Here is a 17,388-nt window from a genome sequence, read left to right on the forward strand (position 1 = left end):
CTCGTGTTTTATCTTGAGTTCCTTAAAAAAAATATTCTATCTATATTTATATCCTCTACAAATCTGCTACCTGGCTGTTTGCACTGTTTTTTTTACTCACCTCTATAAACGTACACAGTATACACTTGTAACTTAGGTTTTACACTTGCATCCTCTAATGTATTTAGTATTGTATTTGTTTTTTATATATTCGGCTCCTTTATGTAAAACGTCTTCTTTTTCTCACTTTATATTCTCTGACTTTGCTGTAATTGCATTGCTGAGCTGACCTTTCTCGTCCAACACTTTTCACTGTACCTTCGACCATGTGTTTTCTTACATGTGACAAATCAAAGTTGAAACTTCAGATTTTTTGAATGAGTTCACGCTGATCTACTTCAGTTCGACCACTTGTTGAATGAACAGACACAGCAAAGTGGATTCATTTATACATTTGACTTGTAGCTTCTCAGTAGTAAGTGGAATAAATTAACTCATCCTGTATAAACTGTATCTTTTTTGCAAAGAATATGTAGATCTAAAAGTGTATTTTTATATTAATTATGGGGTAGATAGTCTACGTACCAACGATCCAGTTCCCATTGCAGCATATCACTATAAACAACATTATGCAAACCCTTGCAATATCAAAACTATCAAACTTGTATGTCCACAGCTCATTGTGAAAATCACACAATTATACCAAGTCATAGAAATGGCAGGGGTTTCTGAGTGGAATGTCAGTATTTTATTAAGATGACTCCAGCATTTTTTGGAAACACATTAAAAGTCATATAAAAAAAAAAAAAAAAAAAAAAAGTTGGCATATTCAGTGCACGTAGTTACCACAATAATATCTCCTGTCTGAGAAAATGTAGGTCAAATTTTAATATGGACTTCTGTTCCGAGGCAAGTGCTCTACTTTGGAGCTAATCCTAATGTAAAGCAACTTTATTCAAACACTGACTGACTTCTGAACATATAATGGGTCAAAGCAGAAAGAAAAAAAAAAAAAAAAAGAAAAAAGGATCCCCTTTGGCCTTTGAGCTCCAACAAGTGAACAGAAACTGTATTTTTAACACAGGACTGCAGTCCAAGTCCCTGTGTGAGGATTCAAGCCACCAAAGACATTCAATTTCAACTCTTCACACCACAAGTTCAAATTTATAATCTCGTTTTTTTCCCCTTCCACCATTGTTTCTCTGCATTAGTCTGATTTCTCCTTCTCTTTCATGTGCAGGAAGACTATGCTGAAGACAAAGAGGCCAATCATCATGGAGAAGACGCTGGCGTAGTATGGGAAGGCTGAGGGGATGAAGCGCTCGTACTGAGTGTGCTGCAGTGGACGCACTGAAACCTGTCGTAAAGAATCCAATGTAGAAGTTAGCCAAAACATCAAAATCATCAACAAGGAACCCTTTCAGATAACCATTAGATGCCATAAATACTTTTTCCATTAAAAATTATTTCCATTTAATCAACAAATTTAAAATAAGCAATTCATTTGTCTCTTTACATGCAAGGAGATTTCCCATGAGTAACCATACTGTTGTTTTGTGTATGTTCAGGTGAAGTGAACTGTCTGATTAACTTGCCTGGGTGGAGGAGTAGAGGTGTGTGTATCCCAGTCGGTTGTAGTCCACCTTGAACTGGAAGACTCCATATACATCAGGCAACGTGAACTGGATGGTGTATTTACCTCCTAGCAAAAAGCAACACAGTATTTAATGGATACAAATGATGACAGTGAAGATGTGTGAAACTCAAATCCTAGGAAATTCATTTGGGTTGTAAAGATTTCATACTAAGCTCAGTGGGTTCTGTGAGCTAAAATACCATTTTTCTTGAGGTAAGTCCTGACGAAGGGATCGATCCTCACAAACTCGAGCTGAATGTCCTCTCCGTCAAAGGGGACCCAGCGGCCCTCGGTCAACATCTCAACGACGATGCTGTACTCCTGCATGGGAAAGTTTTACACTGATTGAGATATAAAGTACAAATACACAGCTCCTCACTCAGGCTATAATAAACCTACAGAAGGAGGACTGTGCAAAAATATCACTGACAATTTAAACTCACCACAAGGTCAGTGATGGTGTATGCTGCAGGGGGACTGATCTCTCCCACAGGATGATGGGTAACAGCTCCCACCCTGAGTACACCGGCCTCCTTAAACACCCAACGGGACAGAGCCTCAGCCAGATCCATGTTCCCTGTTTGCTCATACCTAACAAAGACAACAACAAGGAGAGGAGGGCTTCAACCACAGTAGAATGAAATCTGTACTATACTGAATTTTTATCAAATGATCAATGTTCTCCTGTTTCTCAGTGAGAAGATACAATAATCTATTTCCACTCTTTACTTCCTTGGTTATATTTGAGAGGTTTCAAACATGCCTAAGTGTAAATTTCAAAATACTGATGATTTGCAAAAAATATCAGCAGTCTACCCAAATCAACCAATACTACATGAAAGAATAAGCAACTGTCAATACTGTCTCACATATTACAAGTTAACGACACATGTTTTTAAATATAATAAACAATTCCAAAAACTTAGGCAAACTAAATTTGCCTGAATTTAAAGAAAACATTAAGTTTGCACAACTGGAGGCACTCATTAGAAAGTCTTAAAATGCACACAAGTGGAGGATCAGGGCAACATTAACGGACTGATAAGACACAGAACTAATACCATCTTAAGACTGAGTAAGAACGACTAATGACACAACACCTGTTTGCATGGCGAGACACATCAACTGACAACTAGACTGAAAGTAACCAGGAAGTCAGTGAACAGTGAGGCCTACCTCTGGGAGCCAGGCGTGGCCTTCTGCACAGCAGAGTTGAAGAATGCATCGCTAAAGAAGTCAAGAGAGCCGCTGAAAACCACTCTGGCATTGTTTCTGGCCTGAAGGCCAGCGATCAGCAGGGTGTTCTTGCCGACAGCATGGGGATACTAGAGGAGGAAAAATGAATGAATGGTAACCTTCAGTAGTTCATTTTTAATCACAAAAAATCGAATGCCATCGTCAGCTTCTGATACTCCACCTACTGTACATGCTTATCGCATTTCCAAAGCTACAGATGACGAAAATTTATTGGAATATCCATTCAGGCCTCCAGTAGTTAAAGCCCCTCATCCTTATCTCATTAAGTGACGATAAGAGTTTCAGTAAATAAGGTGCTACTATTCAAACTCAGGACAAAGGAGGATCTTCAAAGCATTAAACCTCTTCTGAATTCATAATCTGGCATTATGATGATATGTAAGGCATGTTACCTGAGAGATGGGTCTGTCAGGGAAAAAGGAGTAAGCGGTGGAGGAGCCAGTCAGGATGTCCAGGACAAGAGGGTTCTCTGGGTCTGCCACCATGCTGGATGAAAGGAAGGTGAGAGGGTTAGAAAATGTTCACATAGTTTGCATCGCGAGTACTACAATGACTCTTATCAGATGACTAAACAAATGAAAAATCTAATAATGTCTCTTCTGTCAAAAGTCGTTGCAATAGTCAAACCTAGGGAGGTGCTGCTAAAAGTAAAAAATCTAGCATTTTATTAGTTTACAGGGTAAACATCTAAAACGTGTAAAGATAAACAACAGCGAGTGTCAGTTTTCACTATAGCTATTTTGCATATCAGCGGTGTCAACATAGTGAGTGTTGTTCCAATGTAAATTGCAGTAAGTCGTGCTTACCCAACACCCTTGAATAAAACAGGTTTGCCAGTGGGTTTGCCGACAATAGTGGGAGCTTTCAGCAGGTTCTCGGGACCAGCTACAATCAGGGTGTGCTGGAGAAAAGAGGGACCACTTGTAAATAACAATGTTCAATGTCAGATATTAACTACAAATGTGTAAAACTAGATGAATAGCCCTGTTGTCTTAGACAAAATTCAGTTTACCTCTCCAGGATCAGACACATCATAGTTGTGATGGTCAATGACAGCAGTTTTCTCCTCATCGAACTCAATGCCACACTCACTGCCCAGCTCCCTCAGAGGGTCACCTGTGTAACAGGGGAAAATCGTGAATATATGACAATATTCCAGTGTTTTAAATTATATAAAATTGGAGCAAATGCTGTTAGAGACCCACTGACCAATATCTGAATTGGCAGCAACCAGGACGTTTCCTCCACCATCGATGAAGGATGTAATAGTCTCGACGTTTATATTTCCTCCAAAGTCTGCAGATGACAACAAAAATATATTATGCAAATTGATTAAACAGTGCAAAGGAGCCATAAAACTGGAAACATGATGATGAATAAGTGTCACATTTACCCTCAACTGATGGTGCAAAGATGATTAAATGGTCGTACAGGAACTGGCCATATTTGATCAGAGATAGGGAGGGATCATCGGCCGTCTTGATTGTGAGGTCAAAGCCACGATCTAAAAACGAGAGGTACATTATAAACACAGAGGATACAGATAACAAAACTGTCAAAACAGCTGAAGATTGCATTGGTAAGTGAATCATACATGTAATATAACATTTTTACAAGTCCTATTCACAACCTTGTGTGGATTCATTTGAAGTTGTTCTAATGTGACATCGAATCACTTTGAAACCAGTGAAGCTTTATTGAAGAATCACGGCTAAATCGTAATAATAGTCATGTATTGACTATTTTATGTGCCAGACGTAAGCCGCAATGAAGACTGGCCCCGTATAGATTGAGTGCAGTATTAGTGAACCATAGGAAGCACGACACGCATCATTAATTAGTTAGAAACATGTTAAATTATTAAATAACTGGATGGAGTTTGGTGAGGCAGAGCGAACATGGTATGGCTAAGCTAAAGTTAGCATCCTTGATGTGCAAGTCTAGATGTGCATGTCGCTAAGGCTTAATATTCACTACAGAGAACCGTCTGTAACAAAAGGCTGAAGTGGGATCGTTTAGAGGAGCAGAGGTATAGATCTAAAAGAAGCATTAGTCGTGTACGCACCTGCCAGACTGCGGAAGAACATTGAATGGGTGTCTCTGATGTTGAAGTTGTCCAGCAGCACCAGCGTCTTCCCGTCAGCCACAGCACAATGCAGCACGGAGGCTAGTGACAGGACAAACAGGACATTGTTGACCGACAGTCTAAACCTCCTCTGGGCCATCGTAGCGGTTCGCTTTTTGGACGGTGATACAGAACCGGGGCGGTTCGTCTGCACGGCTCCTGTCAACGACGCCATTTTCCTGCAGAAGTGGACGTCAGCGTTAGCAGCGGAGTTAACTTTGACCCCGGGATCCAGCCAATCACAGAGAGGAACGCGTCATCATGACTGTCACTCAGCCAATGGGATGAAAGTTTTATTATGAAGAGTGACAATCGCGGAAATGTCCCAAATTCTACACATTTATTGAATAATCACAAACCAGATCGGTATTTTCTAAATAATATGAGTTGGTTTAAAGTGCCTAAATTATTTAAAATGTTCATATATGTTTGTGCATTCTTATCTTAACGAAAACAATTTAAATACAATTAATGTGAACAAGTTATTATTCTATGCTAATCCAAAGTGCCTAATTTTCCCATACATTTTTATATCAAATATTAGTATGAATATGATTTAAAGGAAAATCAAAGTGCAACACAAGGCTGGTCAGACTGCGATGGTTCTTTATTGATCCAATAACGACCATTGATTCTTACCAAGTATCTTGTAGATGTTAATGTAAACAGACAACAAAATGACACTGAACTATCTTCATACCAGTGAGATCGTCTTACTGCAACAATAGAAAAAAGCTGTCTTACAGTTATGGTAAAACTGAGAATTGACCTGTTTCTCATCAAGACAAATATTTATTTCAATCTTCATTTAGGGGTCATAAGACTTATAAAGGACACGTAGCAAATCTATAAATATTACACATCAACAGCATTTACAGTGTTTGCCAGAACATGAATAAATCACCCCTCCGATCTAAATCCTTATTACCCTACATGTCCATCTAAATATTCTTTGTATAATGAGCTTTCCATGAAAATATTTCAACTAAAAGCAATAAAATAGTTTGACTGTTTAGGGAAAATGTACATATTTCACTTAAGTGAAATGAAAAAATAAAACAGGTGTTTAAGTTATATTTGGAATTATTGTGATCTAAATGTTTAATAGAAATGACAAATGCACAATCCTGCATTTCATTCTAAAAATAAACAAATTATACATCGTATAACCTTCTCTAACAGAATTCTCAAAATGATTTACAAAATCACTGAATTTCATCTGGTGTGTTGGAATTGGGGCTGCAAACATCATGACTTATGACCATAAATCTTATCGAGTTTACATTAAGTTGACCTTATTCGGAAATTCTTGGGCCTCATAAACTCCCTTAATTTACTGTGCTTCCTCCTCCTGTATAAATTAGATTTCTGCTATAAACAATATTTAACACATCTTTTCACAAATCTGATCCAGTACACTCTTTTCCCTATGTGTGGAGCTCAGTGTGGGTTTCCACTGCTCATCAGTCACCCTTCGTGACCGTTCTTCTTGTTGTCGTGTCTCGCCCACCATCTTTCTGTCTGCCTCTTCCTCTCCGTCATTGGCATGGCAGATCAGGTTTCCCCTTCCTGGATAACCTGCTCTGTTGTGGGTTGCCATGTTGTAGCCGTTTCCCCCTCAGCGGAGGTGGTTGTGGTGTACTGGTAAAAGTCTGAATCGGCCTGAAACATGACCAAGGCCTGAGCTGTGTGTATGCGTACGTGCTGGGCAAGGGAGCTCGCGTCCAAGAATTTATCACCACAGGAATCACAAGCGTATAAGATCTGTGTGTTGGGGTCTGGGAACAGATGAAGAGTTGACAAACAAAGTAAGCCATTCATATTCCTCGTGCTGTATAACATCCTATCGAGAGGTGTTACATGTTATCACACCAACTTCCCCTGATCTTTTCCAATTTACCATTTTACACAAGTCCATAAAGTTCGAATTTGGTTGGATTTGGTTTATCAATTAAATTGGCACTACACTCGCTGTCTCTGCCATTGGAGTTAAATAATTTTAATTTGAGAATTACTAACTTATTCAAATTTTATCATACAAGAAGGTAAGTAAGTTAGTTAAGGCCTCTTGAAGCATTTGTTTGCATTAGATTCAGTGAGAGCTCTGGCAGTGACTGTTAAATTGTGGCATTTGTCTATTACATGCATATGTGCATAAAATATTTGTTATCAAGTTGTTCCTATAATATGTGTTAATAACAACTCCCAACTACATTTTAGAATCAATGGGATGTGTACATGGCCAAATCCCACGTATTTAACTCAAAATATATGTTTTTTAGGAGAATCAGTATGTTTGAGTTGATATCAAAAGTACTTTTAAATTGTACCTGCTTCTTGCACTTTCTCTACTGCCTTGGTGATTTCAGCTTTCAAAGCCTCTGTCTCATCTGCAGACACTGAAGCATCCACTGGAACAACTGTAAACAGACAAGTGACACAAGGTAAACAAACACTTGTCACTGCATAAACCCATTCATGCTTCTCTTATCACCTGCAGGATGCTATCTGCAGCACTTGTCAGCTCCTCTCCAGCATACACACATTTCCCTGAAAATCAATGGATTCAGTCTTGAGGATGCTTTCTGACCTGTCAGCTGAGCCACAGCACTTCCTGCCAGGGTGACAATATCATCTGTGGTAACAGTCACTATGTTGATCTCGCTGTCAGAGTTGGCTGCAACTGTGCACCCATCAGCCACCTCGTCTGTGCTGCCCGTGGCTACTATCAGCCGCTTCATGCCGGCCTTGCCGTGGTGGACGGTCCTGACATGAGAGCGCAGATTGTCCACTCGATTAAATCCTCTGCCGCATTTGTCACACAGGAAAGGTTTCTCCCCTTAGAAAGCCGGACAGAAAAAACAAAACACTCAACTGGTGGGAAGCAGCAGTAAAGGAGACTGAAGTTTCTATCAGTGTTCCTCCCTGAAGCAACATAATAATTGGGCACAAATTTTGTCCTTACCTGTGTGTATGATGATGTGCTTCGACAGGTCTCCCACATTGACAAATGCCTTGTTGCACATCTGACATTTGTGTGGTCGGACGTTGTCATGATGGCGAATGTGATTGGCCAGTTGACTGGACTGCACAAACCTGTGCAGAGAGAAACATAAGATACATTGCTCATCTAGCTTCCTGTATTCACATTGTATTTAAAGCAAGAGTTCACAGCAACAATTTGATCATGATTTAATATCAGTAAACTTTTGATGCAAGACTGAACAAGGTCAGACTTTTTTTAAAAGTCTGACCTTGGGGGCCATACAGATACATACAATCTTTGGTCCCTGTGCAGATTAAATCAATAGCTAATGTTTCCAGACATTATCGATGGATAACTTTACGTAATGCCCCTTTTCTGCTGGTCAAAAAACCCACTAACATCCACTGACATCTGGCTTTTGTCTGCAATGGGAAGGGATTCAATCGACATTTACTGCAGGTCAAATGACTCTGCAGTAGAAAAAGGTTTTTATCGGCTCTAGATCCGAACGGCAATGTCACTTGGGTGAACACACTAATTTGACTAATGGGCAGACAGAAGGTAAGAGAGCGCCTCTGTTTTCAGTGCATTTGCGACGTTGAACACGACACACCAGGGGTACAAAAAACTGAGAGGTGAACTCCTCTACTGGCAATGGAAAAGAAGTGAATCGCCTTTTTAGCAGGCATCTAAAAAACCTGCATATAAAGAGGTATAAAGTACAATTGAGTTTTGAAAACCGAGCCTAGTATTACTGCATCGCTGTGTCTATTCTGTCACGCCACTGACCTTTTGCCGCAGCGATCACACACATAAGGCTTCTCTCCCGTGTGCTGGCGGACATGAGCAATAAGGGAGCTGGCCTGGGTGAAGGCTTTGCCACAGACAACACAGACGCAGGGCTTCTCTCCTGTAACACATGAATTACTGTCTCACTCAGGTGGATTGTAGATATCAACATAAGTGTGCAGTTCTGCTATGAAAAATTTGAATATTGCATGTTGCTTTCACATTACATAGTCTGCCTGAATGTGACGGGAATACCTGTGTGGATGCGTTCATGCCGTTGCAGAGCTCCAGGATCACTGAACGCTCTCATACAGTGCATACAGGTGTAAGGTTTCTCCCCACTGTGAACCCGCAGGTGTCTCTTCAGATTCCCTACACAGCAGACACCATCACACAAAGGTTAGACTGAGTGACTAAAAGCAAAGAAACAGTGACACAAGTCACCTGCCATTATATAAAGTGCACACTTAATGAAAACAGCCGAAAAAAGCTGAAGATACACAACAAAATAGAAATCAATAAAAATAAAGTCGGACTAATGCATGTCACTGTTTCCTTAATGCTATTCTGTTGAATGGTAAATCATTTTATTTGAAGTTCAGTTCAGTTTGTTAGAGGTTACAGTTTGCTACGTGTCAGTTACCGAGGACACAGAATCTCATTGTAGTTTCCTACACACCATACCCCATCACATGTCTCACATACCGCAGGAGTTTGTATGAACGGTAAACTGTGGCTCTGTGTAATGACTCTATCGACAACACTGGTAGCGGCTTTGTCACCTTATCTGAAATCATGTGATGATTATGGGACTGAAACTGACAATTATTTCCATCACGAATCAATCTTTTGAACAAGAGTCCCAAAACATATCATTCAAAAATAAGGAAAAACTGAAAATCCTCAATTTAAAGAACCTGAAACTTTTTTCACCAATTTCTCATATAAATCACTAATAAGCATTAACTTTTAATTGATAATTGGCTCCTTAGTAACTTCATTTCTGGATGAACTATCCCTTTAAGGGCAATGTTGGGCCTTGGTGGAGGTATGGGCTCTACTGAGAGCTATTCAATTTTTTTGATATCAGCTGAAACAAAGAAGAAAGTAGAAACTAAGCATAACATCTCCTTTTTAATATTTTTCCTCCTCATTTAACAGATGTAATGTTTTCTGTCACTGAACTGATCTTTACTGTTCTTGCTTTAGGTATGGGGGGGGGGGGGGGGGGGGGGGGGATCCACATGCCACTAGTACTTCTTTGATAGGTGGAGTTTCTATTGATTGAGAAAACAAATAGCTCTTACTGTCTTCTTACCTGAAGTTGTAAACTGTTTGCCACATTCTTTGCATTTAAGAGGTCCATCTGTAATGTGGATCTTTAAGTGAGCCTTAAGATTTCCCACCTAAAGAGAACATATGACAATCAGACTTAAAACAGACTGTTCTGAAACACAAATGTGGAAACTAAATGCTTATGGAACTACCAAATTAGAATTTAAGTTATCCAAACACCTTTCTGAAAGGCAAGTTGTGTTTTAATGAAGAGAGGTGTAATTGTGGGAGCTATATTTCCACAGAAAAAAAACATTCAAATACAAGCTGTTACCTGGTTAAAGCGTTTTTCGCAGTGCGGACACTTGTTGCCCTTTCCCGTATTGTGCGTCTCTAGATGTCTCATCTTGGCGGTGGGGTCAGAAAAGGCCTTCTCACAGAAGTCGCAGTGATAGGGCTTCTCACCGCTGTGCACCAGCTGGTGCCGCTTCAGGTTGCCAGACGTGGTGAAGAGCTTGCCGCAGACGTCGCAGCTGTAGCGTGCTTCACCTGTGTGGCGCTTGCGGTGCAAATTGAGCAGGCTGATCTGACGGTAGCTCTTTCCGCAAATGGAGCAGCAGTACGGCTTCAGGGGGCTAGGAGACAATAACTCAATTTAGTACTGTAGCCTGAAAGAGCTCAGTAGGCAGGTGTGATGAGAAAGACGTGAACTACACATCTCTGAATAAAAGAAGTGATTCACCTGTGTGTTTTCTCGTGGGCTTTACAGGCTGCTGGGTCCGAGAAAGCCTTGTTGCAGTCCCGACAGCTGAACGGCTTCTCTCCTGTGTGAATACGCATGTGCCTCTTGAAGTTACCAGTGTGGGTAAATTTCTTCCCACAGTCCTGCAGTAAAGAAAATAGGCCACTTGGAGTGAGCTGATTTATATGCAAAAATAGGTACAGGATCATTCGCGCAAAGATTGCCGACAACGCTGCATCAGCTGAATGTACCTGTGGTTGTCTTATTCAAACCTCAAAATCATGATGACAAACATGGAAAGCTTACCTCACATTTGTGTGTCACAGAGCTGTAAGGCTTTGACTCGGACCGGTTGCTCATTGACGCTGACAGAGTTTGTCTCCCCTCCATCTCGCTGCCGGAGTCGACTCCTTCCTCCTGCTGGCTGACCTCGCCATCTTCCTCTCCATCCCCATCTTCCTCTCCATCCCCATCCCCATCTTCCTCTCCATCCCCATCTTCATCATCAACTTCCCCATCACCGGTCTCCACAAACTCATCCTCCTCTCCTTCAGTCACCTCGGTCGGCTCCGCCACCTTTGACTCAGGTTTTGTCTCTGACGTGCCTTCGCCCTCTGAGTCACTCTCTATGAGGGTGGAAATAGGGACACATGTAACTAACATACTATCTAGAATCTTGAATAGAAATTGTTATAGCTATGAAAATCCAACACTCTTTCAATAAGCTGCTTCTAAAACAATTAACATTTTACAGAGATCCTGGAATTGAATGTTGAACTTAAAAAAAAAAGAGGAAACACTGCAATAATCATATTGATTCTAATCAATCTGACTCATGAAAAATGAATTACTCCTGATGAAATCCTGACTCCTTCTGTATGATGGTACTCAACACATTTCGTAACCAGTTTAAAGTCTTGTCGACAGAGGGGTTGTCTACATTGATACAGCGGAGCCGTCGTGTGCTCACCAGGTGGGAAGTTTCGTCGCAGAGGTTTTCGGATTCTTCTCCCTCGAGAGCTCGAGTAAGATGAGCTGCCTTCAGATTTTAACTGTAATCCTGTAAATGCAGAGAGATAACTCTGAGTTTGTGTGTCGAATAAAATTAGCAAAGCTTGTTACAGACGCTACAAAGCATCATGTGGGCCTTGAACACGATTTTATTTTTATTAGATGCAAGCACACATGCCAAATGGACTTTCTGTAGGTACTTACCGGGTACATAATTGGTGTCGCAGGGGTCATCCTGAAATTCAGGTGTATCTTGTGCAGTGCTTTCTATGTTCTTTTCAACCGAAGGGGGCTCGGTTTTGGGTGTTTGTGCTGCAGGACTGGGCTGAGAATCAGTCTGTTGAGTTTCTGTAGCGGTGTCTTCCTTTAAATTGTCCTGATTTTGCGTCGGTTCTTTATCTTCTGTGATAGGGCAAGAAGCACTCTCCTCTGCTTGTGCTGCCACTTCAGCCATGTCACTCTCCTGCGCCAGTCTCAGCTCGCTTTGACCTGTTTTTTCATCTGGTTTATTCAAGGACAAAAGAAGAAAGTGGCTTATGTCAGACTCCATATTTTCATATTTGGATTACAAAGTAAAATCTAAAGCCGTTTTCAGACATGAACTCCGCAGAACATACCCTAATTTTGTCTGGACATTCTTCTGAGTTTGCCTTTTACTTATGAACTACACAGCACATGATTCAGGTTAGGGGCTGACCTGCATGCAGCGAGACACGCAGCGATCATTTGGTTTTATTTACAGCACATGACACAGGTGACGACCCTTATCACCAAAACTCATTGTCTTTCTAAATTGACTTCATCTATGTGTAAGGCTCCTCTTTTTCATCCTGATATGTTTGTGTTTTGGGCTCATTCTGACATTATGCAGAGTTTTTACTCGTGGGCTGGCAGGAGAAACTTTGGAGAATGTCAGGAGCCCCTTACTCTGTCGTTTGCTTCCTCACATACAGACCCTCTGGAGAGTAACAGGAGATCATAGCTCAGTGCATGTCTGAAATGAACTTAATCAAATGTTGAATCTGAATCAGATTAGGTTGATATCTTCACATGAAGTGATATAACCACTAAGCAGTTTCACACTGATCAATTCTGCACAAACAATTTCATAAAACAGTATCATAATCATCATATCAGAGTGATTTATCTCACTTCTTTACAGTACAGGTGAATACAGCATTTGTAATGGCTGCAACCAACCATGGAAAGAGTGGAAACACTTCTCTGACACTACTAGTATTACAAACATGGGATAACTTGAAGATAAAGTTAAGGTTCAACGCGTTAGGTTATTGAATTATCCCTTTCAACACGAGTATGTAATTATTTCCCTGGTTTAGCACTTGTGAAATTGAGGGCACAGATTATTAAGTTGAGGGCAACAACTGTTGGTAAAGGCATAAAAACTGTGAAGAGGGTTTATTTATTATAGGTCCAGTGTGTAAAATTTAGGTGAAAGGGATCTATTGACAGAAATTTAATGTTAAATAATCCTAGTCATGTTTTAATGAGTGTGTTTCATATAAATTGTACAAATTGTTGTTTTATTTACCCTAGAATGAGCCCTTTATATTGAAATACTTTATATTTACATCAGGGGGGGTCCTCTCTATGGAGGCCGCCATGTTTCTTAGTAGCCCAGACAAACTAAACATCCTTCAGTTTTTATGAAAACTGAAGGATCACCACTAGATTTAACACACTGCAACTTTAATAATAAAAAAAAAAAGTAATTATTCTGAGTATTCACTGCATTGAAATGACTCACAGAGCAACGTGGAACACTGAACTCACCCACAGTGAAATCCAGTGTTATGAGGGAAGGAACTGGATTTGCCATCGACTGGTACGCAGAGCAGGCGTTTACAATCTCTTGCATTTGTAAAAAGTTAGCAACGGCCAGCACGTCTTCGACATTCTGCGAACTTAAACTCAGCTTGGCTGTGTACATAAACTCCAGGACATGACCCAAACCTGCAACGATAATGAGGAAAACAATAAGTCTACTGGATGGACAGTAGGGATGATGAGGTACATTTAGCGATATTTAAGCAAGGTACTGTAGATGGTGTGCAAAATCAAAGCACTGGAAGATGAAAAAGACAAAACAAATGAAATACACAAAACAGAAGTATAAAGACGTGTGTGCCCACAGTCAGGTTGAACCTACCTGCTGCATTGCTGATGTCCAGATGCACCACATCTTTCTGGTCCAGGAAGAGGGTGCGGAAATAGATGCTGCAGGCTGCCAGCACAGCTTTGTGGGCCTTGAAGTCCACCCCGTCCACAACAAAGGTGCAGTCACACAGCAGGCCCTGCTTGCGCTGCCGGTTAAGCTGCTCCAGGACCTTCCCGCTGTGCCATGGGAACTCCATCGCGCTGAAAGATTGAGGATGGTGCTGGCGGCCAGGCACCTTCTCTGTGGACCAATGACAAGAAAGAATGTGGGACATTGGGTGAGGTTAAAATGGCTAATACAAATACAATAAATAAATAACACAATAAATGGCGGACCTTGTAAATGGTCTAAATGGTGTGTATTTGTATAGCCCTTTTCTAGTCTTTATGACCGCTCAAAGCACTTTACATTACAGTTTTGCCATTCACTGGCCTTTTATTTAACAACACCAATCAATCATTGTTGCCCACCATTGATATGATTATGTCTCCCCCCTGAACATAGTGAAGCTGTACAATTCTTTTAATGATTCAGCTGACAGACCAGACTAATCGCTCCATGATTTGGGATGTGGGTGTTTAGTGAAAAAAACAGTATATATCAAAAGCCACATTATGTAACACTGACATTAATACATTTACATAGAATTAAAATAATGCCACAAACCATAACTTTGGATGTTTAGATAACAAAAAATCATTACTTAACTGCAATAAATCACCTTGTTTTGAACACTATGTAGGGCTGGATGATATGGCCAAACATTATATCTAGATAAAAGTTAGTGGAGGTTGATGATTATCACAATAAATGTCATAATATTAATATTATTTTTAATAGAGAGTTTGCTCCTGAGTGAATTTAGTGTTTTTAAAATCTTTTGCATGAGCAGAGAATGACAAACACTTGATAAACATTTTACAGATCTGTAATAGATCAATTATGTGTTATACCTTTTTATTGTGCTTAGACAAGCCATAAGCATTATATCAATATATATTACATTTATTTTTTTGATGAAAATCCTATTGCGATAACTATTGATCAGCCAGATAAGAAGCTCAGAAATGACAGCATTTCTCAATATCCTCTTTTCAAACTGGCACGTGGACCTACTGTACATGGCAACTTTAAAAACACTGTGGAATATGGGAAATCATTCTTATTCATCTGTAATTATCCCACGTTATGTCCATGGGTTGTATCAAGACACTTTACAATGCACACTGTTCTCGTGTGCGTTGAGGCATGTCTGGGTTAGATCTTTATTTATCCTGCAGGTGTCTAATTTGGTCGGTGTTGTTTACACTCATGGTTTTAGACATCATCAGGCTTCCTTTTCCTACACGACACCACCGTGGGAATAGCAGAGAGAGAGAAAGACAGGATTTTACCCCCAAACTGTAACTTAGCAAGCATTGGAAACACAACTGAGGCCAAATGAAGTAGGTGTGTGGCACCTGATGGGACATGATACCGTTAGCTAGCTAAAGGAACAACGAGTGACATTAGCCAGAATAACACGATCATTCAGCTTTAACTGGTGTCATGACGTTTTTGCGACGAGACAACAGCACCGAGGATCTTTTCAGACTGTGAAGTTGTTTTTCCCGAAAACTTTTCAAAGATTAGCTTGACGGCGCATCGATTACAATTCCTCCATCCTTGCAGCTTTGTTATCCGGGATTAATTTAGCATGCCTTGACATGCATGTATTGCAGGAACAAGATGGCGGCTCGGGGAGTCGGGCCTGTGTCCATCTCTTATGTTTTCCTCAGTTCGCTCGCCCTGGGTTCAGGTGAAGCGCCATTTTAAGAGAAACTAACTCGGGCTTTACCTCCGTGTTGTCCGCTCTTCAATCCGGGTTCAAACCCTCCAACCAGGCGCTGTTTCGCTGCCTTTGGCTCAGTTATGAACAGCGATCCCAATCGAGTTTTTCGGCGATCGATCCTGCGGCGCTGCCTCCATCCACCGCCATCTTCCTCTCTCTGATCGATTGATAGGGACCGGGCGGATGTTTCTGTGGAGCATGCGCAGTGTGAACACGCGCTGTGGCCATGGTGCCCGCGAGGTGGCGCTAAAGGCTCTTTCTGATTTCTATGATTGAAAATAAAGTGTTTTTATTCCTCATGTGCAAACAAAGGTTTTCTTTGTAACCTCTGTGTATTACTTGCCAAGATCCACATACTTAACTGTAAAGTACTGAAAACTAAACCTTTTTGATTTGATTAGTTTAATGTTCACCTCCTATGATAGACAAGCCTCTTTATACAGAGTCTATGTAGAAACACATTAAATCTTTGCACTAATATTTGTTTACATTAAAAATAGCGTACATAATACATAGACGATCACAAACTTGTCATGATAGCAAAAAACATGGCGTTTACATCTTGAAATTATAACATATCGACATAAAACAAGAAAGTAAAAGTAAAAAATGGAAATATCAACATGGACAAAAAGAAAAAGAGTGTATTATGGATATGTTTTCATCAATATATGGTGTAATCTATATGATATGATTACAGTTTTCCCCCAAAAATGTGAGGCTACAAAGGCCTCGTTTGTTTTATTTGTTTGTTGTCACAGAGACGTTGTAGATCCACACAAATTAATGACAATAGCATCTTTATCTATCTAGCATTTCTCAAAACATAGTGCAAGTATAAACACATAATAGCTCAGTTATAAAGGAAAAACTAAAACAATATAAACAATAAACTCTTGACAGAAATTTAAGCATGGAATAAAAAAAAAAACGCTTGCAGACTTCAATGCGGCTTTCCCCCTAACTTTATAATATTGTATTTTAAAATTAAATGTAGATAGCCTGTAATATATTTGAGGACTAATGTCGTCTGTATGAATATGAGAATGAAAGAACAAGGAAATGTTTTGGACAATCTGAAGTGGTAAATAGCTGTTAATATTGAGGTGATATAATAAATAGTCATTGTTGATTTTCAATCATGAATACTGACATCTGTAAATACACTTAAATATATTTCCCATATTATAACACTCATTCTTGCCAGAAGTGCCTTTTGAGTACTTCAAGCTTTATGTACTCATTTCTAGACAAATGTTGGGTAAATTTTGGGTAAAACCAGTATGCAGTACATTTAAGCTTTTTAAAAGCACTCTGGCTTGTTGTATGTGATATTTACCAATCAGAAACCTGAGAGAACTGTTTGTAGAATATAAGTCAGTGTTACAGTTCAGAAACAAAACCACTTCTTCTAATATGGCCAACCAATTTGCGGAAGCTTTCAAAAATCTGCTGATTGAATTCCACCCAGAATATTTGAGATTCAAAAATAAATGAGAAATAGGAGGTGCCTAATAGTAAACACACACAAAATCAGTTACCTCTTGCAAGGCTGTCTTTGATGAGAAGTATGAAAGT

The 17,388-nt window shown here is 40.0% G+C and overlaps 2 protein-coding genes across 4 annotated transcripts; both read right to left on the reverse strand.

The window, feature by feature from the left end:
- Nucleotides 1-700: 700 nt before the first annotated feature.
- Nucleotides 701-5,207, reverse strand: ddost (dolichyl-diphosphooligosaccharide--protein glycosyltransferase subunit (non-catalytic)). The gene is made up of 11 exons (XM_034590822.1): nucleotides 4,938-5,207; nucleotides 4,266-4,376; nucleotides 4,082-4,168; nucleotides 3,885-3,988; nucleotides 3,679-3,773; nucleotides 3,265-3,358; nucleotides 2,792-2,940; nucleotides 2,059-2,206; nucleotides 1,816-1,936; nucleotides 1,575-1,681; nucleotides 701-1,336 (listed from the first exon to the last, which is right to left on the reverse strand). The coding sequence occupies exons 1-11, from the start codon at nucleotides 5,170-5,172 to the stop codon at nucleotides 1,187-1,189; spliced, it is 1,401 nt and encodes a 466-aa protein (XP_034446713.1). The 5' UTR covers nucleotides 5,173-5,207; the 3' UTR covers nucleotides 701-1,186.
- A 379-nt stretch (nucleotides 5,208-5,586) lies between these two features.
- zbtb17 (zinc finger and BTB domain containing 17) lies at nucleotides 5,587-15,986 on the reverse strand. 3 transcript variants are annotated; one of them, XM_034590855.1, is made up of 16 exons: nucleotides 15,817-15,986; nucleotides 13,971-14,219; nucleotides 13,595-13,774; nucleotides 12,005-12,301; nucleotides 11,760-11,849; nucleotides 11,293-11,415; nucleotides 11,096-11,250; nucleotides 10,790-10,932; nucleotides 10,382-10,682; nucleotides 10,091-10,178; nucleotides 9,028-9,144; nucleotides 8,773-8,893; nucleotides 7,963-8,093; nucleotides 7,588-7,836; nucleotides 7,328-7,417; nucleotides 5,587-6,775 (listed from the first exon to the last, which is right to left on the reverse strand). In XM_034590855.1, exons 2-16 carry the CDS (start codon nucleotides 14,173-14,175, stop codon nucleotides 6,552-6,554), a joined length of 2,514 nt encoding a protein of 837 aa, XP_034446746.1. In that variant the 5' UTR covers nucleotides 14,176-14,219; nucleotides 15,817-15,986; the 3' UTR covers nucleotides 5,587-6,551. The 3 variants fall into 3 exon arrangements, with proteins under 3 accessions (XP_034446746.1, XP_034446747.1, XP_034446745.1); XM_034590856.1 differs by having other exon boundaries at nucleotides 7,328-7,408; nucleotides 11,096-11,244; nucleotides 11,287-11,415; XM_034590854.1 differs by having other exon boundaries at nucleotides 11,096-11,244; nucleotides 11,287-11,415.
- Between the last annotated feature and the right edge of the window lie 1,402 nt (nucleotides 15,987-17,388).

Source organism: Hippoglossus hippoglossus, chromosome 7 (assembly GCF_009819705.1).
Source record: "Hippoglossus hippoglossus isolate fHipHip1 chromosome 7, fHipHip1.pri, whole genome shotgun sequence".
Classification (NCBI taxonomy): domain Eukaryota; kingdom Metazoa; phylum Chordata; class Actinopteri; order Pleuronectiformes; family Pleuronectidae; genus Hippoglossus; species Hippoglossus hippoglossus.